The 26,208-nt window shown below is 46.0% G+C and overlaps 1 protein-coding gene across 2 annotated transcripts; it reads left to right on the top strand.

Annotated features, from left to right (window-relative positions):
* The first annotated feature begins 2,072 nt into the window (after positions 1–2,072).
* On the top strand, positions 2,073–26,208 carry lpar3 (lysophosphatidic acid receptor 3). Of its 2 annotated transcripts, XM_033029087.1 has the most exons (4): positions 2,073–2,117; positions 8,602–9,358; positions 16,782–16,854; positions 25,656–26,208. In XM_033029087.1, the coding sequence occupies exons 2-4, from the start codon at positions 8,623–8,625 to the stop codon at positions 25,831–25,833; spliced, it is 987 nt and encodes a 328-aa protein (XP_032884978.1). In that variant the 5' UTR covers positions 2,073–2,117; positions 8,602–8,622; the 3' UTR covers positions 25,834–26,208. The 2 variants fall into 2 exon arrangements, with proteins under 2 accessions (XP_032884978.1, XP_032884977.1); XM_033029086.1 differs by lacking the exon at positions 16,782–16,854.

The following is a 26,208-nucleotide window of genomic DNA, read 5'->3' on the forward strand; positions in this document are numbered from 1 at the left end:
TCTCCCTATCCCCTCTCTCAGTTTGAAGAAGGGTAATGACTCGTAACGTCACCCATTCCTTCTCTCCAGGGATGCTGCCTGTCCCACTGAGTTATCTTCGAGAAAAAAAATCACCTTTATTTTGCTGCATTGAGTAATGTATCCAAAATAAATAATCAGTAAAGGATGTCTTTTGGTTTCTGCCATTCGGCTTGATGTTCATAATTCTACAAGAATGACTCACCGCTTGACCTTGACCCAATACTGATGATGGGGTCACTTGAGTTGCAATTTATCTCATAACTATCAAATGTCAATGCCTTTAGATTTAAATCTAAATGTGCAATATGTTTCCTTGTGTTTCGTGAGAAACCAAATGCTGAAGTAATTCAATTAATCAGGCAGCACCTGTGGGGGGAAGGATGTGATGTTTTGGGTCAGGACCCTTCTTCAGACTAAACATCCCTTTTCAGTCTGAAGAAGGGTCCTGACCCAAAACATCGCCTGTCTATTCCCACCACAGATGTTTTGGGTCAGGACCATTCCATATAACAATTACATATAACAATTACAGCACGGAAACAGGCCATCTCGACCCCTCTAGTCCGTGCCATTCTTCATAGATGTTCTCCCAGATGTGCTCCCCAGATGCTTGGGTCCAGTCTGAAGAAGGGTCTTGAGTCTGAAGATCGGGTCCCGACCCAAGACCTCACCTACCGATTCCCTCTACAGATGCTGCCTGATGCGATGAGTTCCTCCAGCACTTTGTGTGTTACTCAGGATTCCAGCATCTGCAGTTTCTTGTACCTCCCTGTGTCGGTGATTAGGTTTGTGAGTGTATTGTGAATGTACGTGACCATACATGGATAGTGTGTTCGTCAGTAAATCACAAGCAGTGAACGTGTCTCAGTCCCGTGGTGTAGAGAGTGGCCACGGCTACCAACATCCCACACATTTATCATCACGAGGACTTAGTAAACCCGCAGAGTTACTATCGCCGTCAACGCTGTACTTAGCAATGCGTATAATAAAAGATGATGCTGAAAATATGAGTAGGAATTATTTGCAAGTTTCTTGCCTGCTTTAAAACTTCGGACTTCTCTTCTCAAAACGGTTCTGGAGGCTGTCACTGTGTCTACTCTACACAGGGAGTTTCGGTCATGAAGGTAATCAAGGGATATAGGCTCGCAGCATAATCAAGGACGAGTCCAACCCCTCTCCCATCGGGAAAAAGGTACAGAAGTGTGAAGATGCACACCTCCAGATTCAGGGACAGTTTCTTCCCAGCTGTTATTAGGCAACTGAACCATCCTACCCCAACCAGAGGGCAGTCCTGAACCACTATCTATCTCATTGGGGTGGGAGATTGCAACCATCACGTGGTCCGCCCTGTTTCAACGAATGCAATCAACCTGGCGTTCACAATCAAATAAGATCAAATAGACCAAGTTGTCCTACAACTTTAGGCTGTGCATGCCATATTCAAGAAGAAGAAGTTATCTCTCATTGATGACCCTCAGACTATGTTTGATTGGACTTTGCTGGCTTTACCTTGCACTAAAAATAATTCCCTTATTATGTATCTATACACTGTAAATTGCTCGATTGTAATCATATATTGTCTTTCCGCTGACTGGATAGCAGACATGGCCTCCAGATGGCCTAATGCTGAGAGAATGGCCTCCAGGTGGCCTAATTCTACTACTATCACATCATGACCTTATGACCTAATTAAATGTGGGAACCTTCTTCCTCCATCGCCCCACAGTCCCTGTGCCCCTGTCAATAAACTCAACTTTGACCCTTCATTCCTCTATCACCTGGAGGAGTTGAATCCGACTGTTGCTCAATGAAGCAGCTCCTCGGCGGATCCCTGCGACCTGTTGAACAAGTTGGCTTGACACCGCCTTGCCTCCCGCCCTGATGCAAGCGCGTGTGTGTGTGTGTGTGGGCGAAGCTACCTACAATGACCCAGCCCACACTTCCTCAAGCTCACCCAGTCCCGGCATGCAGACTACACACACACACGGGGTGTATTCAGAAGGCATCAAAGGGCGACCATAGCCTCACACGCCGGCCCTCGCCCCGCACCGTCTCGCACCGGCCGCGGGTGAAGAAGCGACCTCCTATCTCTCCAGGTGAGTTACCTCCGCGCTGCACCTCACCTTCCCAAGGTCATTTTAACTCGGAATACCGCCGTCCTTTTCTCCCAATCTCTGCCCGTGTCCCAGGAGTTAACTAACTGTGTGCCCCTGGGGAAATCTTCTAAAGGCAGCCGAGTCCCCCATACCTTAACTCCAACTTGCTATGAGCTGTCTATTTTATTAGTGACAGGGGATATACTCAGTTTCAGGTCGGTACCTTCTTCAGACTGATAAAGTGGGGGGTGAGAGAAAACTGGAGAAGAGTCACCCTCTTTCTTTCCCCCTTCCTACACACATCTTCCACCCCTCCCATCCCAAGTACCTATCTCCTATTTAATCTCCCCCCCCCCCTCATTCCTGTTCCTCAGTACACTCATCTCCCACCCACCAGTCTCCCATTTTCCTTTAATCCCTCTCCTCCTCTCCCCTCCACACTCTCATCTCCCACCCCTTCCATCCTTGTCCCATATTTCCCTTTTATGTGCATGAGTAGTGTGCATGTTTGTGTGGCTGTGCGCAAGTGTATATGTGTTTGTATGTATATTATGTGTGTGTTTTTGTTTGTATGTCTTGTCTGTATGCATTTATGTGTCTCAATGTATTGACGTGTACGTGTGTTTTGTGTGTCTGTATTTAAATATGAGTGAGTGTGTTTTGTGTGTGTCTGTATTTGAGTATGTGTGTTTTTGTGTGTGTGTGTGTCTGTATGTATTGATGTGTATGTGTCTGTATTTGAGTGTGTGTGTTTTTGTCTGTATTTGAGTATATGTGTGTGTTTTTGTGTATGTGTGTGTATTTGAGTGTGTGTGTCTGTATGTGAGTGTATGTGTGTGTGTGTGTTTCCAATGGTTCAAAGCTGTTTTATTATCACGTGCAAAGTGGAAACGCACGGTGTAATTCCTGTCTTACAAACAGTCCAGTATAGTATCACTATACCATCCCCAGTAAGTGATTGTACAGAAATAGTCTACTGATCCCGCATGCAAGAGGCACCATGTTTAGGTGCGATGTATGTGGGGAAGGGGCAGAATTGTTGATGTTTCTGTCAAGACCCTGCATCAAGATGTTATGTGCTTGCTTAGTCTCCCAATCCAGGTCCTACAAGTGCCTTGGAAGTCTTTGCCCTGTGCTGTAGGCATAAGGTGAATGTTTTATGGCTTCTTGGACAATTTACTTTCCTCCAGAAGTTTCAGTTCAGTCTGAGTTTAGTTCATTGTCACATGTACTGAGGTACAGTGAAATGCTTTTGTCGTGTGCTGACCAGTTAACGGAAAGACAATACATGATTGCAATCGAGTCATTTACAGTGTATAGATGATACATGATATGGGAATAATGTTTAGTGCTAGGTAAAGCTAGTAAAGTCCGATCAAAGATAGTCTGAGGGTCACCAATGTGGTAGATAGTTTAGATAGTAGAAGTAGATAGACAGTTTGCCTTTTGTCTCTGGATTCCAGCATCTGCATCTTCTTGTGTCGTCCTCACTCTGTATCAATGTAACTATAGATCATAAGGTCATAAGTGATAGGAGCAGAATTAGGCCATTAGGCCCATCAAGTCTATTCCACTATTCAATCATGGCTGATCCATCGTTGCCTCCTAACCCTATTCTCCTGCCTTCTCCGCATAACCCTTGACACCAGTAGAGATGGAGGTTGCAATCATCAGAGTGTAGCTATGAGTTTCTCCTTACCCATCACTATATTCCACTCTATGAGTTGCTCCTCTGATCCTAACCATCAACTCAAGGCTAATCCAAGATCATCCACAGCCATGGCTTCTGGTGGCCCCCCATCACCTTTCCCAGACTACAGCGAGCTCATGGCTAAACTAACAGGATGGTTGGCTTAATGTATGAGGAGTGTCTGAAGGCTCTGGGCCTCTACTCACGGGAGTTTAAAAGGATAAGGGGTGATCTCATCGAAACCTACTGAATAATAAAAAGCCTGGATAGAGTTGATGTGGAGAGAATGTTTCCACTTGTGGGAGAGTCTGGGACGAGAGGGCACAGCCTCAGAATAAAAGGACGTACATTCAGAATGGAGTTGAGGAGGAATCTCTTTATCCAGAGGGTGTGAATCTGTGGATTTCATTGCCACAGATTGCCGTGGAGGCCGACATTGTGCATTTTTAGAGCAGAGAGTGGTAGATTCTTGATTAATAAGTGTCACAAGTTACGGGGAGAAGGCAGGAGATTGGGGTTGAGAGGGATAGCCACGATTGAATGGTGGAGTGGACTTGATGGGCTATATGACCCATTTCAGCTCCTAGGGTGTAATTTTGCAGGAACATCACACCAGGTATGATTATCCTCAATTACAAAGTCTCCGTCTGATCTAACACCTTCTTCCTCCCCTGCCCCAGAGCAATACAGTCCAAACACATCTTGCACGCACTTCCCACCTCTGCCTATCTGTGTCAGTCATTATATTACGGTGTCATAATTTGATTAAAATTACAGGTGATTACTTCAATTACAATGGAGTTATATTTTAAGTGAGAAACTGCAGTTTCGATAGTGACATTTCAGGTGGGGAAATTTTAAATTCCCACGAGCTCTAGACTGCACTTTTTGCAGGTTGTTTCCTTGTTATTAACTGTGATAATTGCACTCTGTTGCTGATGAAATGCCAGCAAATAAGTAGACCTTGCGAAATATTGGAGTTTTGACTGGAACAACTTTGTTCATACATTGTCGTTGTTCACGTGACTTTTAATGCAACAGTTGTTCAACCAGTTTCCAAATACTTTGAGTCTGAATCCAGATATTTTGGAGGTCTGGTTGTTTTGTGTACTTCATTGTTGTCGATAGGGGCAAAGAAGAAAATAGGTTTTAGAGTCATAGGGTCAAGAGCTAAGTGTTTTATATTTGTGTTTAGTTTAGTTTAGAGATACAGCACAGAAACAGGCCCTTCAGCCCACTGGATCCCCATACACTAACATTATCCTACACACACTAGAGACAATTTACTATTATACCAAGCCAATTAACCTAAAAACCTGTACGTCTTTGGCGTGTGGGAGGAAACCGAAGCACCCGGAGAGAACCCAGGCAGGTCACGGGGAGAAGGTACTAATTCCGTACAGACCGCACCCGTAGTCAGGATCGAACCCGGGTCTCTGGCGCTGTATGGCAGAAACTTTATCGCTGTGCCCCAAAACGGATCAATGAAATTCTTACGTGCAGCAGCACAAGAGATTTATAAACACAGTACTCAATAGAAAATATAATAAACAATGTTTGTTCACGCTTGATGCCTTAGTAAACTGATCTTATCTGCCTGTATTTGATCCATCTAAGGAAGTAGAGGCGTTGATGGGCTTTCTCTATCCTGTGATAAATCAATCATCATGAGCACAGAAAAAATGTTCTTTGGTGAAAGTCATCTGTACCGATCACATTGCCCTCTCTCAGCTGGACACCTGCCCACGTTTGCTCCAAATCACTCTACACCATTCCTATCCATGTGCTTGCGCATTCAGGCCATTCAGCCAATGAAATCTACTCTGCCATTCAATCATGGCTGATCCATTGTTCCCTCTCAACCCCATTCTCCTGCCTTCACCCCATAATGTGACACCCTTACTAATCAAAAATCTACTAATCTGTGCTTTAAAAATAACAAATGTCCCCTCCTCCACGTCTTCTGTGGCAATGAATTCCACAGATCCATCACCCTCTGACTAAAGAAATTCCTCCTCATCTCCATTCTAAAGGTACGTCCTTTTATTCTGAAGCTGTGCCCTCTGGTTGTTAATAAAGAGAAATGTGAGGTGTTGTATTTTGGGAAGTCTAACATGGGCATGCCCACACCATGAATGGTAGGCCTCTGGGGAGTGTTGTAAAGCAGAGGGATTTAGGAGTGCAGGTGCATGGGTCCTTGAAGGTGGACTCACAGGTAGATAGGGTGGTCAAAAAGGCATTTGGCACATTGGCCATCATCAGTCAGAGTATTGAGTGGGGAAGTTGGGAGGTCATGTTACAGTTGTATAAGACTTTGGTGAGGCCACATTTAGAGTATTGTGTTCAGTTCTGCGCACCATGTTATAGGAAAGATGTCAAGCTGCAAAGGGTACAGAGAAGATTTGCGAGGATGATGCCAGGACTAGAGGGTCAGCTATAGGGGGAGGTTGAGTAGGCTGGGACTCAGAGTGCAGGATAATGAGGGTGATCTTATTGGGGTGAATAAAATTACAAGGAATAGATCGGGTGGTGTGAGTTTGTAGGGTAATTAGGTTATCTAAATTGCCCCTAGTGTGTGGGAAGTGGATACAAACTAGTGTACGGATGTTCGTTGATCGGCGTGGACTCAGTGGGCTGAAGGCAACAGTTTCCATGCTGTATTACTAAACTAAACTAAATATACCCATCTTTAACCAAAAGTTTAGCATAGATAGGCCATCTTGGTGAGCAAGGATGAGTTCGGCCGAAGCTCCTGTTTCCGTGATGTCAAGTCAAGTCAAGTGAGTTTATTGTCATGTGTCCCTGATAGGACTATCAAATTCTTGCTTTGCTTCAGCACAACAGGACATAGTAGGCATTGACTACAAAACAGATCAGTGTGTCCATATACCATTATATAAATATATACACACATGAATAAATAAACTGATAAAGTGCAAATAACAGATAACGGGCTATTAATGTTCAGAGTTTTGTCTGAGCCAAGTTTAATAGCCTGATGGCTGTGGGGAAGTAGCCATTCCTGAACCTGGTCATTGCAGTCTTCAGGCTCCTGTACCTTCTACCTGAAGATAGCAGGGAGATGAGTGTGTGGCCAGGATGGTGTGGGTCCTTGATGATACTGCCAGCCTTTTTGAGGCATGTATAACTCTATGCTCCACGACTCTATGTATCGAACCCCAAGGCTGATCTGCACTGAGCACCATGAATCAGATTGCATACCAACACTGTTAAACAATCATGCTCAATACCACTGGATTAGGAATTTCCTGCTGATTTAGTTTAGTTTCATTTAGAGATACAGCATGGAAACAGGCACTTCGGCCCACCGAGTCCGAGCCGACCAGCAATCCCCGCACACTAACACTATCCTACACCCACTAGCGACAATTTACATTTATACCAAGCCAATTATCCTACAAATCTGTATGCCTTTGGAGCGTGGGAGGAAACCGGAGCACCCGGAGAAAACGCACGTAGGTCACAGGGAAAAAGTACAAACTCCATGCAGTCAGCACCCGCATTCAGGATCGAACCTGGGTCTCTGGCGCTGTGAGGCACTAGCTCTACCGCTGTGCCACGGTTTGGCTCTGGGATCAGGGAATTTCATGGGATACTCCCCACAGACGAAGGCAAGCAAAACATGCAATAAATAAGATCGCAGGCATGAGAACACTCTATCCAAACAGCAGCCTCATCAAATAACCAGTCCATTGCTCACTCCAAGCACGTTGCTCCAAGTTCATGACGAGTCTGGATCCTGGCCATATGGAAGCACCAGAAACTGCAGATGTTAGAAGCATGACCAAGATACAAAGTGCTGGAGGAACTCAGCAGGTCAGGCAGCATCTGAAAACATCTGGAGAGAGGTCTCCACCTGAAATATTGCCTATCCGTTCCTTCCACAGATGCTGCCTGACCCATTGAGCTCTTCCAGCACTTTGTGCGGAGAGGCGACATTTTGGGTCAGGTCCCCTCTTCAGGCTGATATATCGGGTTATTGGGACTTAATCCTTCGAGTGCAGGAGACTGAGGGGTGAGGGGCCAAAGCTCCTGTTTCTGTGCTGTACAACTCTATGACTCCGTAGAAGTGTATACAATCATGAGAATAGATAGCGTGAATGCAAAGTCTTTTACCCAAAGTAAGGGAATCAAGATGCAGATAACATAGGTTTAAGTTGAGAGACGATAGATTTAATAGATCCCGAGAGGCAACTTTTCCACTTAGATGGTGGTGATTTAACGGAATGAGCTGCCACAGGAGGTAGTTGAAAAAAGTCCAATGACAATATTTAAGACGTTTAGGTTTATTTTTGTCATGTGTGCCAAGATCAGATATTATGTGATAATACTATATAATCAATTCAAACCCAAATACAATACTGTAGATGGAGCATGGGGAAGATACAGAGTGCAGGATATACTTCTCAGCATTGTAACGTATCAGTTCCAGAGACAAAGTCCAATGTCCACAATGGGGTAGAGGTGAATTGGACAGTACCTTAGCTTATTGAAGGACCGTTCAGAAGCCTGATAACAGAGGGGAAGAAGCTGTTCCTGGGTCAGGTGGTGCACGCTTTCAAGCTTCTGTATCTTTTCCCAGATGGGAGTGGGGAGAAAAAGGAATGACCAGGGTGGGACAAGTTAATGGACATTTGGACAGGCAATTAAATGTAGAAACAATGAACTGCAGATTCTGGCATATGAAAAAAAGATGCAGAGTACTGGAGTAATTCAGCTGGTCAGGCATCATCTCTGGAGAAGTTACAATCTGATTGCAATTCTTGTTCACAGATAACCACCTCAGTAAGAAAGATGTCCACCTGCCACTATAACGAGTCCATGGAGTTCTTTTACAGCCTGAGCCGGACTGCCGGCCAAGAGGACAGCTCGAAGACTGCCTATTACATTGCATTGGTGATTGGCGCCATATGCATTCTGCTCATCTTCCTGAGCAATGCCTCCATCATCTTGGTGATTGTGCTCAACAGACAGTTCCACTTCCCCTTCTACTACCTGCTGGCCAACCTGGCAGCGTCCGACGTCTTTGCCAGCCTGGCTTACATCTTCCTCTTGCTCCACACGGGCAAGCTGGCCAGGATGATGTCGGTGCAGCTCTACTTCCTCCGCCAGGCGCTGCTGGACGTCAGTCTGAGCGCGTCCATCTACAACCTGCTGGTCATCGCTATCGAGCGCTACTGCTCCGTCATCAAGATGCAGCTGCACAGCAACCTGTCCAAGCGCCGGGTCTTCTGCCTCATCCTCGGCATCTGGATGGTGGCCATCCTCATGACCGCCATCCCCAACATGGGCTGGAACTGCATCTGCAACATTAGCACCTGCTCAACACTGGCACCCATCTACAGCCGCAGCTTCCTGACCTTCTGGTCCTCCCTGAACCTCCTCACGCTCTGCATCATTGTGTTGATGTACGTGCGACTCTACCTCTATGTGAGGAATAAAACATCCAAGATATCATCCCACACCACCGGTTCCATCAAACGCAGGAAATTGCCAATGAAGTTGGTGAAGACCATTGTAACTGTGCTCGGTAAGTCATTTAGTCATTCAAACTTTATCATCTCGTAAGCAGAATCTATTAGGCTCGTGCACCGCCTAGAATCCTGAAGCATTAATGGAATGAGTTGCCAGCGGAGGTGGGTGAGGCAAGTGCAACAACATCATATATCGATAGATACATTGATGGGACAGGTTTAGAGGGATATGGGTCAAAACGAGCAATTGGAACCAAGTCAAGAGTGTTTTATTGTCATATGTCCCAGATTGAACAATGACATTCTTACTTGCAACAGCACAACAGAATATGTAAAGGTAGACAAAAATGCTGGAGAAACTCAGCAGGTGAGGCAGCATCTATGGAGCGAAGGAATAGGTGACGTTTCGGGTCGAGACCCTTCTTCAAAATCTGAAGACGTAGAGTGAAGGAATAGGTGACGTTTCGGGTTGAGACGATAGACAATAGATAATTTCACACTTATTTCACAGACAATTGACAATAGACACACTTTTTCACACAGAGTTGTGAGTCTGTGGAATTCTCTGCCTCAGAGGGCGGTGGAGGCAGGTTCTCTGGATACTTTCAATGGAGAGCTAGATAGGGCTCTGAAAGATAGCGGAGTCAGGGAGAAGGCAGGAACGGGGTACTGATTGGGGATGATCAGCCATGATCACATTGAATGACGGTGCTGGCTCGAAGGGCCGAATGACATTATTCAAAGTCCAAAGTCCGTTCGGTCCGCGTGCTCGATATACTGGAGCAGTTCCCACGAACAGACATCTCTCTCCCCTCTTCGCCCGGCCATCTTTGTGTCCTTGAAGCCGACCTTGATGCCGCTGGAGGGATCACCCTCCTACCGGCCCACTCCTAGAGTCCGCCATCTCCTGCTGCATCCCGGTTACGCCAACGGACAAGCCTTCGGGTGGGTTCCCAATCCCATTGACAGACGGACCTTCGAGTGAGCCCCCTAGGAATAGGTGAATGTACTTCCAGTCGTTCTGATGAAGTTCAGAGCAACCTCCGTTTGCAATTTGCTATGGGCGAAGTCTATGGTGTACAGGGCAGGCAATTCAAGTCATACAAGAGGTCCAGGTACAAGCTCAAAGGTGAAGAGACAATTCTGGACAATAGTGGAATGACAGATGGGCGTTGGATGGCTGTGGCAGGGCTTGCAGGCTACAAGGTTTAATTTTGTTCATTATTGTCACATGTATCGAGATACATTGTTGTGTGCTATCCAGTCAGCGAAAAGATTACACGTGATAACAATTAAGCTGTACATAGTGTACAAATACAGGTTAGAGTAAGAAAGACCGTCGGTGAAATAAAGATTTAAAAGAGTGGGCTTGGTTTGTAATCAATGATTGCAGATCCACTTCAGGGCCCAGCACGCAGAGTCGCTTGGCTTTGGCAGATCCTCCAAGTAGTACGGATTTTCCGTATTTCGTACGGAAATGCGATAAGAATACTGAAGTACGATTTTGCGTTGTTAAATACGGATTTTTAAAAAATCCGACCATAGATAATCGTAACAACGAGTCACTACTGTACCAGCCGAGGAACAACCGAGATCGGCCCGACTTCCTGTTTCATTAACATACCACTCGCCATTGCAAAAGTAATAACCTGGTGAAATTGACAAGATCTTGCTGCTTAAAAAATGCAAGGATATAAAAAGTCATAATGTACCTCGAAAAATTATAGCAGATTAAATCTATTAGTATTTTAAATTTCAAGATCTGGATGATTATTTTTGTAAGCGTTGATCTACCACGATGCTCGGGGTTAAGAAGCAGGAATCTCTCTATCTCTCGTTCTTTCTCGCTCTCTCTCTCCTTCTCTCCCTCTGTGCTGTATTTCTCTATCTTTCGCTTTCCCTCTCCCTCTCGCTCTCCCCCTCTCCCCCTCACTCTAACTCCCTCACTCCCTCTCACCTCAGCATTCCCGGAATCATTTGGCGTTTTGCAAAGACAACTGCATCTGCAGTTCCTTCCTATAGGAGAAGAAACTGGCCGGAAACAACTCCTAATCCATTCCCTCCACAGATGCCGCCTAGCCTGCTGAGTTCCTCCAGCACTCTGTGTGTTTTATTTAACTCTGAAATTGAAGATAGACACAAAAGCTGGAGTATCTCAGCGGGACAGGCAGCGACTCTGGAGAAAAGGAAAGGGTAAAGTTTCGGGTCAAGACCCTTCTTCAGACAATCACAAGTACTATCACCGATGAAAGTTCAGTTCAGTCTGAAGAAGGGCCTCGACCAGAAACATCACCCATTCCTTCTCTCCAGAGTCGCTGCCTGTTCCACTCCAGGTTTAAACAGAGCGCTGTCAGTTTAACGTATGGGAATTTAAACAAAGAGCTGTCGGCTGCAGCGCTATGGGTTCTAAATGCAGCGATACTGGCTGGACCGCTATGGGCTTTAAATATAGCGCTATGGGCTTTACACATAGCGCTATGGCCACAGCGCTATGGGTCACAGCGGGAAAATTCTCGTATAGCAATGAGTTTGGAATTCTCTTTCTCAGTGGAAGTTGAGCTTTTGATTATTTTTCAGGTAGTGGTAGAATTCTGGATAAGCCTAGTGGTGAAAGGTTACCAGTGGGATTGCAGTTACATTGGGATTGGCCTTGATTTTACAGAACCATGTGTGGGCTCAAGGGGCAGAGAGGAAGCGGTGGAGAGAGGGGGAGAGGGAGGGGTGGAGAGAGGGGAGGGAGAAGGAGAGGGAGAAGGAGAGAGGGAGAAGGAGAGGGGGAGAGGGAGGAGAGAGGGAGAAGGAGAGAGGGAGGGAGAGACAAACGGAGGGAAGGAGGGAAAGGGGGAGGGAGGGAGGGAGAGAGAGCAGAGACTGAGACACGAGAGCAGGTTGAAAAAACGAAGACAACGAAAGGTGTTGGAGGCAATGAAAACTGCCTTGCATAACACACTAGAAGTGAGTAATAGAAGCAGGCAGACACGGTGTAGTTACATAAATCTGTTTTGCCTTGTTCTTCTTTGTATTCTTAACGTGTGCCCATAAAAAACCCAACAACAAATAGCACGCAGGAAACATTTTGAAAATTTCACGTAATTTCCAGGAAATTAGCGTTTTGAATGAATATTTTGATAAAAGGGCGAAGCAAAAAGTAGCACGTGCTCTGGAAAGGCTTATCATAAAATAATTGATCGGAAGGGTGTGATTTTCAGCCAGGACGCCTGTTTCATTCAGTCAGTGAGCTGTAGATGTAAATGTGGACGCCATGACGGTAATTGCGAGCAAATTAAGATGGCGCAAAAAATTACCCGACGTACTACGGCTTTGATCTTTGGTTGGGGCTTAACAGGCGCACGCGCGCGTTACGTACCACGTGCCTGGTGGATGTGAAGCTGTTGCAAGTCAAGGGATGAGGCGCGACAAGATCAGAAAGAATATGGATTAAAAATGCAAAACGGCTTCTACATCATCATCTGGTGCTAAAAGCAGGAAGTAGCCATTCAAACAGCAGTATACAAAGAGATGGCAATGAATGCACTGTAAAGTAAGGTGTGTAGAAAACATTTCAATTGGTAGCAGTTATGCATTCTTGTATTCTTACATGGGTATGACCGCACATTTAAAAAAACATTTTTTTCAGCTAAATGGCACCGCATAAAAATAGGGATTTCCTCAGCAAAATACTGATTTTCAGCTACTAGAACAATGAAATACTCTGACAAAACTTGGCAGCTCTGCAATGGTGCCATCTTGCCTACGCGCCATTATTTCCCAGAGACCTCTGTCATTTTGCACAATTTGAAAGGAGAACAATGCCAGACCAATACGGCTCTCCTCAGACCCGACCGTCTCTCAGGCCGAACGTCAGAGCATCCTTCAAGATGGTGAATCCAAGCATCCTTCAAGATGGTGAATCCAAGCAAAGTGTCCGGAACAGACGGTGTACCTGGCAGCTGAAGACCCGTGTGGACCAACTGGCCAGACTATTCAAGGCAACTGCAACCTCTCGGTGGCGCAGTGGTAGAGTTGCTGCCTCACAGTGCCAGAGACTCGAGTTTGATCCTGACTACGCGTGTTGTCTTCCTGTGACCTGCGTGGGTTTTCTCCAGGTGCTCCGGTTTCCTCCCTCACTCCAAAGATATACAGATATACTAGTGTGTGCAGGATAGTGTTAGTGTGTGAGGATCACTGGTTGGCACAGACTCGGTGGGCCGAAGGGCCTGTTTCCGTTCTGTATCTCTAAACTAAAACTAAACTCCTGCTTCTGCAGCCTGAGGTTCCCACCTCTTTCAAAGGGCTTGTAGCATATGCAAGGTGAGCATTGTGATCGGCTTCAATGACTACTGTCTGGCAGCACTTACTGTACATCCACCATATGAAGTGCTTCGAGAGGTTGGTTATGGCCTGATTCAACACTTGCCTCAGAAATGACCTGATTCACTACAATAAGCGAGTTCGGTATTCCGACTGCGCATGCTTAGGTCATAGGTCACTCGCGATAAACATTCTCGGCAGCTGTGCTGCTGCATTTGTGCAGGCCTGCGTTTCGACTGTGGTCGGGTCCGGATCTCTAGCGCTGCGGGCGCTGTTGTGTTGCTACTGGGCCGTTCCCGTCCCCTCCCAGGTGTCCCGTCCCTGTCAGGGTGGCACTGGGCTGGCGTGGCAACCCCGGGCTTGCAGTCGGCACGGGGGGAGGCGCTGGCTCCAGCTTGGCTCTGCCTGTCCTGCCATGTTGGCCGGCACCCCTGGACTGGTGGGGCGCTGGCCCGGATCCGTGGCAACCCCGGGCTTGCAGCCGGCATGGGGAGCACTGGCTCGGCTCAGCTCGGCTCTTCTCCAGCTCCCAGGGGGCCTGTTCCCTGGCGGGTCGGGGACCATCAGCTGCGCCTCTCGCCTTGTCCAGTGGCTATCGGTTGGCCCTCTCGGTGCCGGTGGGGACCGAGCTTCGGTCATCGGCGGGGATACACATGGGGTGACGTGGTGGCTCGGCGGGTCAGGGAACATTTCTGGAAAAGGGTCTCCCATTCCTTTTCTCCGGGGATGCTGCCTGTCTCGCTGAGTTGCTGCAGCGTTTTGTGTGTGTCCGTTGATGGCTGATGCTCAGCTTTCGCCGGCGCCGGGGGGTTGGATTGTACCCAACCTCTGAAAAACAACAATGTCAACACACTAGTAATTAGTGTGACACATGGTATGTTGCCAGAATGCTGAAGTATTAAATACAAGGATGTCTTGCTACAACTGAATCGAGGACCAGAGGACATAGGTTTAAGGTGAAGGGGAAAAGATTTAATAGGCATCTAAGGGGTAACTTTTTTACACAAAGGGTGGTGGGTGTATGGAACAAGCTGCCAGAGGAGGTACTTGAAGCCAGGACTTATCCCAACGTTTAAGAAACAGTTGGACAAGTACATGGGTAGGACAGATTTGGAGGGATATGGACCAAATGCAGGCAGGTGGGACTAGTACTATGTTATCGCACTTTCTCACCCACTCTCAAGTTGGGCTGAAGGGCCTGTTTCTACACTATCACTCTATGACTCTATAACTGCACAGGGTGTTGATAAGAAAAGTTCCCAACACTGAAGCTGGACACGTCCTATTCCGGTTAAGGACAGCTAGTTAAAACTACCATGACTAATTGTCATAATGTTGCACAGCAACAGAAACCCTTCAGCCCACCGTGTCCAAACACCCTTCATACCAATCACAGCCCTTGATCCATAGTCATCCCTGCCTTGGAAATCCAGGTTCCAGTCTAACTTAGCACCTGGACCAGTGTAGCACAGGAACAGTCCCAGCATTCTTCTCAGCATTGTAGCGCATCAGCTCCAGAGACAAAGTCCAATATCTGGCAGTGTGTTCCAGGCAACCACCACCCTCTGTAAAAAAAAATGCCCCACGTATATCCTTTAAATTTTGCCCCTCTTGCTTTCAAGCTATGCCCTCTAGTCTTTGATATTTCCACCCTGGGAGAAAGGTTCTGTCTGTCTATCCTAGACAAATCTCTAGATGTGCATCAAATGTGGTGAGAGTCTACCTCCACCAGCCCCTCATGTCTCCATCCACTGGATGAAGAAAAATGTATTCCTCTAAACGTGCAAATTAGGGCAGCGCAGTGCCACAGTGGTAGAATTGTTGCCTTATGGCGCCAGAGACCCGGTTTGATCCTGACTACAGGTACTGTCTGTATGGAGTATGTATGTTTTCTTTGTGACCACGTGGGTTTTCTCCGGGTGCTCCAGTTTCCTCCCACACTCCTAAGCGTGCAGCTTTGTAGGTTAATCGGCTTTGGTAGAATTGTAAAATTGTCCCTAGTGTGTAGGATGTTGTTAGTGTATGGGGTGATCGCAGCTCTGTGCGGACTCGATAAGCCGGACATAAAGACAAGGCGTAATAAAAATAAACTGCAAAGATAGGCACAAAATGCTGGAGTAACTCAGCGGGTCAGGCAGCATCTCTGGAGAAAACAGACAGGTAACATTTTGGGTTGGGACCTTTCTTCAGACAAGACAAATGGACAAGGTGATGTTTCTAGAGTGGGCGAGTTGGTGAGTGGGCAAATGCATGGCAGATGCAGTATAATGTGGATAAATGTGAGGTTATCCACTTTGGTGGCAAAAACAGGAAGTAGACTATTATCTGAATGGTGGCCGATTAGGAAAAGGGGAGATGCAACGAGACCTGGGTGTCATGGTACACCAGTCATTGAAAGTAGGCATGCAGGTGCAGCAGGCAGTGAAGAAAGCGAATGGTATGTTAGCATTCATAGCAAAAGGATTTGAGTATAGGAGCAGGGAGGTTCTACTGCAGTTGCACAGGGTCTTGGTGAGACCACACCTGGAGTATTGCGTACAGTTTTGGTCTCCTAATCTGAGGAAGGACAGTCTTGCCATAGAGGGAGTACAGAGAAGGTTCACCAGACTGATTCCTGGGATGTCGACTTGGAGAAGGTTCACCAGACTGATTCCTGGGATGTCGACTTTCATATGAAGAAAGACTGGATAGACTCGGCTTGTACTCGCTAGAATTTAGAAGATTGAGGGGGGAATCTTATAGAAACGTACAAAATTATTAAGGGGTTAGACAGCTAGATGCAGGAAGATTGTTCCCGATGTTGGGGAAGTCCAGAACAAGGGGTCACAGTTTAAGGATAAGGGGGAAATCTTTTAGGACCGAGATGAGAAAAACCTTTTTCACACAGAGAGTGGTGAATCTCTGGAATTCTCTGCCACAGAATTTAGTTGAGGCCAGTTCATTGGCTATATTTAAGAGGGCGTTAGATGTGGCCCTTGTGGCTAAAGGGATCAGGGGGTATGGAGAGGAGGCAGGTACAGGATACTGAGTTGGATGATCAGCCATGATCATATTGAATGGCGGTGCAGGCTCGAAGGGCTGAATGGCCTACTCCTGCACCTATTTTCTATGTTTCTATGTTTACCTGACCTTTCCCTGAGGCTCACTTTGATATTCTGCATTTTTCAGTATTTTTAGGTATTTGCTGTTCTTCCTTCTCGTTGACCTCTTTGCCAAGCCTCCCGCCTGCCTCAGTGTCCTGGTGAGTCACCACAGACTATTACAGCCTGCGGTATCTTCCAACCTTGTTCATTCCCCTCAGCATCAGAGGGTGCAGGTGTCACCATGCATCACTAGCCCTGGCCAGACACACCCTTGATAATTGCAGGCCTCAACAGGCCACAGTCCTCACACAACAAATTCCTCATTGTCCTCCTCACTGACTCTCCTTTCTTTACCGAAGACCCACCAAACTGGTTCTGCTCCTCTATTTCACAACCTCTCTCCACACGTGACCCAGTCAAAATTCCACACAGAGAGTTGGTTGAGCTCCCATTCTAGATGTAAGGGGAAGTATTCAATTAATGGCATGAACCTTAACAATATTGATATACGGAGGAATCTTGGGGGTCCATGTCCATAACTCTCTGAAACCTGCAACACAGGTAAATAAAGAAGACATATGTTATGCTAGCTTTCATAGGTTAGGGCATAAGGAGTATAAGCGTCAGAAAGTTATGATGGAGCTTTACAGGACTTTGGTTAGGCTGCATTTGGAGTATTGCATGCAGTTCTAGTCGCCTCATTACAGGATGAATGTGGAGGCTTTGGAAAGGGTGCTGAGGAGGTTTACCAGGATGCCTGGAATAGGTATTAGCTACAGGAAGAGGTTGGACAGGCTTGGATTGTTTTCTCTGGATCTTTTAAGGTTGCGGGGAGACCTGATTGCAGTATAGAAAATTAGAAGAGAGATGGGTAGGGTAGACAGAACCTTTTTCCCAGGATGGAAAATTCCAATACTAGACAGCATAGCTTTAAGATGAGAGAGGAAAGTTTAAAGGGAATGTGCTGGGAATGTTTTTTACATATAGGGTGGTGAGTGACTGCTCACCACCAGGAATGCACTGTTGGTGGTGGGGGCAGATACGATTGTGGTGTTTAAGAGATTTTTAGATAGGCTCATGGATATGCCAGGAAAGGTGGGGTGTGTTTCTGACGTGGGAAGAAACTAAAACTCCCGGAGGAAACCCACATGGTTACGGGGAGAAAATGCAAACTCCATACAGATAGCACCCAAGGTCAAAAACTGTGAATAACTTGTTTAAAATCTTTAATGTAATAACAAAAGAACTGCAGATGCTAGTTTATACCAAAAATAGATACAAAGTGCTGGAGTAACTCAGTGGGTCAGGCAGCACCTCTGGGGGAAATGGATAGGTGACGTTTCATAAAGGATAGGAGTAGAAATAGGCCACTCAGCCATCAAGTCTACTCCTCCATTCAATCATGGCTGATTTATCTCTCCCTGCTAACCCCATTCCCCTGCCTTCTCCCCATAATCTCTGACACATGTACTAATCAAGAATCTATCTATCTCTGCCTTATAAATATCAACTGGTGGCCTCTACAGCCTTCTGTGGCAAATAATTTTACAGACTCACCACCCTCTGACTAAAGAAATTTCTCCTCATCTCCTTCCTAAAATAACGTTTTTTTAATTCTGAGGCTACGACCTCAAGTCCTAGATTCTCCCACTAAAGGAAACATCCTCTCCACATCCACTCTATCCAAGCCTTTCCCTATTCTGTATGTTTCAATGAGGTCCCCCCTCATTCTTCTAAACTCCAGTGAGTTCAGGCCCAGTGTTGACAAATGCTCATCATATGTTAACCTACTCATTCCTGGGATCATTCTTGTAAACCTCCATTGGACCGTCTCCTGAGCTAGCACGTCCTTCCTCAGATATGCTGCACAAAATTGCTCACAATATTCCAAATGCGGCCTTCCATGAGCCATGTAGAGCCTCAGCATTACATCCCTGTTTTTGTATACAAGCCCTCTTGAAATAAATGCTCGCATTGAGTTTGCTTTCTTTACTACTGATTCGACTTGCAGATTAACTTTTTGGGAATCCTGCACCAGCACTCCAAAGTCCCTTTGCACTTCCGATTTCTGGATTCTCACCCCATTTAGAAAATAGTCTACACCTTTATTCTTACTACCAAAATGCATGACTCCACACTTTGCTACACTATATTCCATAAACGACTTCTCTGCCCACTCTCCCAACTTGTCCAAGTCCTTCTACAAAGTCCTTGCTTTCTCTACACTACCTGCCCATCCACCTATTTTCATATCATTCGCAAACCTGGCCACAAAGCCTTCAATCCCCTCGACCAAATCATTAATATACAACTTGAAGAGTAGCGGCCCCAGCACTGACCCTTGCGGAACTCCACTAATCACTGGAAAAGTTTCGGTTCAAGACTCTTCTTCAGACTCACTTTGATGTATCTGGACATAAAGGTGCCCCACACTCACGTAAACCTTATTTAATGAAATCCATTGTGCGGTTGCGCCAGCTTTTACTGACACCAAGTTGTAGAGTCAAACAGCATAGAAGCAGGCCCCTCAGCCCAACTCATCCATGCTGACAAAGATGCCCCATCGAAAGGTCTCACCTGCCAATATCCCTTTAAAACGTTCCAAAACCATGTAGCTGACCAAATCTCTTCTAAATGTTGTTATTGTACCTGCCTCAACTACCTTCTCTTTCAGCTAATTCCATATACCCACCACACCTCATGTCCCTATTAAATCTTTCCCCATACACCTCCAATGAAGCTTCCAAGACGGCGCAGTTTTGGTCTCCAAATTTGAGGAAGGACATTCTTGCTATTGAGGGAGTGCAGTGTAGGTTCACAAGGTTAATTCCCGGGATGGCGGAATTGTCATATGTCGATAGAATGGAGAGACTGGGCTTGTATACACTGGAATTTAGAAGGATGAGAGGGTATCTTATAAAAACATATAAGATTATTAAGGGATTGGACAGGCTAGAGGCAGGAAACATGTTCCCAATGTTGGGGGAGTCCAGAACCAGGGACAACACTTTAGGAATAAGGGGTAGCCCATTTAGAACAGAGATGAGAAAAAACATTTTCACCCAGAGAGTTGTGAATCTGTGGAATTCTCTGCCTCAGAAGGCAGTGGAGGCCAATTCTCTGGATGCTTTCAAGAGAGAGTTAGATAGAGCTCTTAAGATAGCGGAGTCAAGGGATATGGGGGAAGGCAGGAACGGGTACTGACTGTAGATGATCAGCTATGATCACAGTGAATGGCGGTGCTTGCTCGAAGGGCTGAATGGCCTACTCCTGCATCTATTGTTTATTATCTATATCTATTGTCTATTGCTGGTTGCAGAAGTGGATCTGCTATCATTCATTGAAATCTCTCCTCTCTTTTAAATCTTAATTTGAACAGCAGCAATTCTTACACTACTGAATGTTTTACCCTGTATCTGTACACTATGTATAGCTTGATTGTAATCATGTGTTGTCTTTCCGCTGACTGGATAGCATGCAACAAAAAAGCTTTTCAATGTACCTCAGTTCACGTGACTATAATAAACTAAACTAAACTAAGTGAAGCTGTGGACCAGTGCCATGGTAGTTTAGAGATACAGCGCGGAAACAGGCCTTTCGGCCTACTCAGTCCGCGCCAACCAGCGACCCCTACATATTAACACTATCCTACACACACTGGGGACAATCTTTACATTTACCAAGCCAATTAACCTACAAACCCGTACGTCTTTGAAGTGTGGGAGGAAACCGAAGATCTCGTAGAAAGCCCATGCAGGTTATGGGGAGAATGTAAAAACTCAGTGCAGTCACAGCACCCATAGTCGGGATCGCACCCATAGTCAGGATCGAACCCGGGTCTCCAACGCTGCAGGTGCTGTAAGGCAGCAATTCGACCACTGCGCTACAGTGCCATCCTAATCTGCTCAACCACACTCTTCCACCGATGCTTTTGTATTCAACAACATATTTACAAGGATGTTGCCAGGACTCGAGGGCCTGAGCTATAGGGAGAAGTTGAGCAGTCTAGGACGCTATTCCTTATTTTTAAACTGTGGCCTCTGGTTCTGGACTCCCCCAACGTCGGGAACATGTTTCCTGCCTCTAGCGTGTCCAATCCTTTAATAATCTTATATGTTTCAATAAGATACCCCCTCATCCTTCTAAATTCCAGAGTGTACAAGCCCAGTGGCTCCATTCTTTCAACGTATGGCAGTCCCGCCATCCCGGGAATTAACCTCGTGAACCTACGCTGCACTCCCTCAATAGCAAGAATAAGCGATAGCAAGTGACGTTAGAATGTTTTGTGCCTTCTTCCTTAAGGGCTTATTACAAGGTTATTAATTAGCTCTTTCTCGTTGCACAAAATTGAATCTAAAATAACCTGGTCTTCAACATATTGATCTTGAAAACAATCTTCTTATACTTGGAACATAGAAAATGGAACAGTACAGCACAGGAACAGGCCCGTCAACCCGCAGTGCCAGTGCCGAATATAATGCCAAGTAAAACTAATCTCCTCTTCGTGCCAATGATCCATATCCCTCCATATCCATGTGCCTATGTAAAGGCCTCTTAAACTTCACCATCACGTCTGCCTCCACCAGCAGCACTTCCCTTGTCAGTGCACTCACCGCTCTCTGTATAAAACACTTGCCCCACACATCTCCTTTAAACCTTTCCCCTCTCACTTTACAGAAATGCATAGTCTTTGCCATTTCCTCTCTGGTAAAAAGGTTCTGACTGTCTAATATATCTATGCCTCTCATAATTTTATAAACTTATATAAGGTCTCCCTTTAACCTCCAATGTTCCAGATAAAACAATCCAACCTCTCCTTATAGCAAATATACTCTAATTCCTGCAGCAGTCTGGTGAACTTCTGCACCCTCTCTAAAGCCTCCCATCTTCCTCTAATTGGGCGACCACAATCTCATACATTCCATAAATGTGTTCCCTCCCTTAAGATTGTCGATTTGTCTTGTCCTTCCTATACACAGATTAAAGTTTCTCACACCATTTCTTTAGGAAAGAGATGAGGAGGAATGTCTTTAGTCACAGGGTGCTGAATCTGTGGAATTCATTGCCACAGAAAGCTGTGGAGGTCAAGTCAATGGATATTTTTTAGGCAGAGATAGACAGATTCCTCATTAGTACGGGTGTCAGGAGGGGAACGGAGTTAGGAGGAAGAGATAGATCAGCGATTATTGAACGGCGGAATAGACTTAATGGGCCAAATGGCCTATTTCTGCTCCTATCACCTATGAACATATGAATTTATGAACAACAAGCAACTATAATTCCCAGATTAAATCAGTCCAAAAAAGACACTAAATTGTAGGATGAGTAGTTGTCCTGTCATGAAAATCTATGCCCTTTGAAGTAGAAAAGTATGAGGAATGATCTTACTGATATCTACATCAGGTTTAGGTTTATTATTGTCATGTATACTCAGGTACAATGGAAATCTTTTACGAGAACAGCAGAAATTGTGCCTAGTTGCATTGTAAGTGGTGCCATCTCTACCCACGCGATCTCTTCCGCCAGGGCTCTCAATGAACTGGCACCCCTGCAGCAATGACCTTGTATCAACCTCCACAGAGGCACCATATTAAGCATCCTATCGGGATGCATCACAGCTTGGTTTGTCAGCAGCTCTGCTCAAAACCGCAAGAAACTTCAGCAAGTTGTAGCCCAGTCCATCACACAGACCAGACTCCCCCCCCCCCCCCCTCCATCACACTGCCATGGGAAAGCAGCCAACATAATCAAGGACTGAAGAAGGATCCCGATCCGAAACATCATCTGTCCATTCCTTCCACAGATGTTGCCTGACTTGCTGAATTACTCCAGCACTTTACGTTTCACTCAAAGTTTTAGCATCTGCAGCTCCATGTGTTACTATAATCAAGGATCACTGACTTCTCAGTTATTCCTTCTTCTTCCTTCTCCCATCTGGCAGAAGATACAAAAGCTTGAAAGCACATGCACCAGATTCAGGAATAGATTCTTCCCCGCTGTTATCAGACTATTGAACAGACTTCTCACAAGCAAATTCCCAATCTTCCAATCTACTTCAATGCAGCCCTTGCAGTCTTTTTAACCTCTCTCCAGTTTTATTATCCACCTGATTAATTTAACTGTTTGTACGCCTCATTGTCACCTTTTCCATAGCTAACACCGAACCATTCTACATTTCCTTGATCGTCTGCTTTGATCTGTTATTTTCACAACTTACCCTTCCATATCACTAGTTTCCCTCTCCCTGACCCTCAATCTGAAGAAGAGTCTCGCCCCGAAACGTCACCCATTCTTTCTCTCCAGACATGCTGCCTGTATGTTGAGTTACTCCAGCATTTTGTGTCTATCTTTTTCTGTAGCTGTTTATTTTCTCTTTTCCAGTACCTGTTGGCCTCACGTATCGCATGACTTACTTGGAAAGCACACAAACAAAGCTTTATCTCGGTACACGTGACGATAATAAGCTGGTACCAGTGTAGGGAGAATGTGCAGCCATGTGCCAGGTAACTTTGGCTCTGCTCCTGTATCCAGGAAAAGGTTGAATTTGGCTTTGATGTCCCTCTTTCACAACACTCCAGGCATTCCTTCCTTCAATTCTCCCTAACATCTCTTCCCTTTGAAACCCACAGCAACAGTAACGATGGAAACATAGTCTGAAGGCTCCAGATTTGAAAAACAAAAGTGGGAGTGTGCTGTAGATTTTTCTTATAATTTATCAGCCATGCCGTGAAAAATCATGAAACTGAATGCTCATTGATTGATAGTGTGGAAACAGGCACTTCGGCCCAACTTGCCCACACCGGCCAACATGTCCCAGTTACACTAATCCCACTGCCTGTGCTTGGTCCATATCCCTCCAAACCTGTCCTATCCACGTACCTACCTAACTGTTTTTTAACCATTGGGATAGTCCCTGCCACAACTACCTCCTCTCGCCGCTTGATCCATACACCCACCACCATTTGTATGAAAAAGTTAATCTTCAGATTCCTATTAAATCTTTTCCCCTTCACCTTAAACCTGTCTCTGGTCCTCGATTCACCTACTCCGGGCAAGAGACTCTTGTGCAGCTACCTGATTTCATTCCTCTCATGATTTTGTACACCTCTATAAGATCACCCCCCATCCTCTTGCGCTCCAAGGAATAGCATCCTAGCCTCCTCAACCTCTAAATCATTAGAAATGATTGAGGGAATGTTTGGGGACCAACAGTTATATGATTCACTGCCTGGTTCTCTATCCAACGTTGCTGCCTGTCCCGCTGAGTTACTCCAGCATTTTGTGTCTGTCTTCGGTGTAAACCAGCATCTGCAGTTCCTTCGGTACACAAAATTGCTGGGGAAACTCAGCGGGTGCAGCAGCATCTATGGAGCGAAGGAAATAGGCGACGTTTCGGGCCGAAACCCTTCTTCAGACTGATGGGGGGTGGGGGGGGGAAAGAAAGAAGGAAAAGGGGAGGAGGAGGAGGAGCCCGAGGGCAGGCGGATGGGAGGGTGGGAGGAGACAGCTAGAGGGTTAAGGAAGGGGAGGAGACAGCAAGGGGACTGCAGTTCCTTCCTACACATTTGGTCTGCCCCACTGCAAAATCTCCTCAAGGTATGCCTGCTTTGAAGAAGATCTCCGCTCTCCGACGAGAGTTCTACCCTTTCATGTCTCTGTGTCTCCCTCTCCTCTGACTCTCAGTCTGAAGAAAAGTCACCCATTCGTCACCCGAAACGTCACCCATTCTTTCTATCCAGAGAAGCTGCCCGACCCGTTGCGTTGCTCCAGCATTTTGTGTAATCCAGCATCTATAGTTCCTTCCTTCACGAAACATCTCGGCAGACGGACCAGTTTTAGTCGGCCCCCGCACCTCCAGCAGGGAGGCTCCAGCTCACAGGTTGGGACTGGCCCAGTGACGATCCACACACACACTGCCAACTCCCCACGTTGTGTGCAGAGCATGTTTGAGAGAATCTAGCATGTTATTGTCAACAGGTAAAACTGCCCGGAGCAGGATCGGGCAAGCTCACAAGGAGATATAACTGCCAAAACAATCCAAAATGGGTGGAGCACAGTAAATTCCTGGAAAATGCCACAATTTACAAAAAAACAAGATTATATCATCTGAAGGATCAAAGTGCGAGTTTTTTAAATAAATGAGAAATGCAGGAGAGGTAGAAGTGGGCTCAGAAAGGCAGCCAGCATCATCAAGGAACCACACCACCCTGGCCACCCTCTCACTTCACTTCCGCCATCGGGAAGAAGGTACAGGAGGCTGAAAACTTTCATAGAAACATAGAAAATAGGTGCAGGAGTAGGCCATTCGGCCCTTCGAGCCTGCACCGCCAATCAATATGATCATGGCTGATCATCCAACTCAGTATCCTGTACCTACCCTCTCTCCATACCCCCTGATCCCTCTAGCCACAAGATTCAGGTTCAGGAGCAGTTTCTGCCCAGCAACAATCTGGCTCATGAACTCTGAACTGTCTTGGTTACGCGAGGGACTTTGTATATTTTGTATATTTTTCACTAATATTGGTTTGTTTTTAAGTTGTTGAACCGTGGGTGGGGCAGTACTGAGGGAGGACTGCACTGTGGGAGGGGATAGTTTAATTTAGTTTAGTTTTTGTCACGTGTACTGAGGTTCGATCCTGACTACGGGTGCTGTCTGTACGCAGTTTTTATGTTCTCCCCGTGACCTGCGTGAGTTTTCTCTGAGATCTTCGGTTTCCTCCCACACTCCAAAGACAGACAGGTTTGTAGGTGAATTGGCTTGGAGTAAATGTAAAATTGTTCCTAGTATGTAGGATAGTGTTAATGTATGTGGACCGCTGGTCGACGCGGACTCGGTGGGCCCAAGGGCCTGTTTCCATGCTGTGTCCCAAAACTAAAGTAAATCACTTATGAACTTAAGCTGTAATGGGGATGGGATTCCACAGGTTGCGCTAACACTTACACTGTCTCTGTGTTCCAGGTACGTTCATCATTTGTTGGACTCCGGGGCTGGTCCTCATTCTTCTGGACGGCTTCCACTGCACTCACTGCAGCCTGGAGAGCTTGAAGAAATGGTTCCTGCTGCTGGCTTTGTTGAATTCCCTCATCAACCCCATCATTTACTCCTACAAGGACCAGGAGATCTGGAAGAGCATTAAAAGACTGTTGTGCCAAGGCTGTGTGCGGACTTCTAACGCAGCCCACGATAATTTAAACACGAGCTCACACAGGCAAAGCACCGTGTCTGAAATTAGTGGGCCGGGTTTCAAGGCCTACGGACATCAAGTCACCACTCGGGAGACTGGCAATGCATCCAGTCTACCTAGCCCAGGAATTGCTAAACTGCCACTGAGCTAATTTGAGGAAAGGACGTATGAAATTCTGTAAGCTTCTCACTGCCTTTTGGGTGATGCAATAATTGGGGCTCCATGGGTGTATATTGGTCTGAGCTCCTAACTGAATCTCACTTGCTCTAAATCATCCACTGAGCAAGCAAAGATTTCCCCTTAAAAATAAAGACTTCTTGGTTTTAA

Source organism: Amblyraja radiata, chromosome 10 (genome assembly GCF_010909765.2).
Source record: "Amblyraja radiata isolate CabotCenter1 chromosome 10, sAmbRad1.1.pri, whole genome shotgun sequence".
NCBI lineage: Eukaryota > Metazoa > Chordata > Chondrichthyes > Rajiformes > Rajidae > Amblyraja > Amblyraja radiata.

Bases quoted from the DNA above. Each gene is read 5' to 3' on its own strand.
- lpar3 (XM_033029086.1), top strand. From the start codon at position 8,623: ATGTCCACCTGCCACTATAACGAGTCCATGGAGTTCTTTTACAGCCTG. The intron at 9,359-25,655 runs GTAAGTCATTTA...TCTGTGTTCCAG, and splicing joins GACCATTGTAACTGTGCTCG to GTACGTTCATCATTTGTTGG.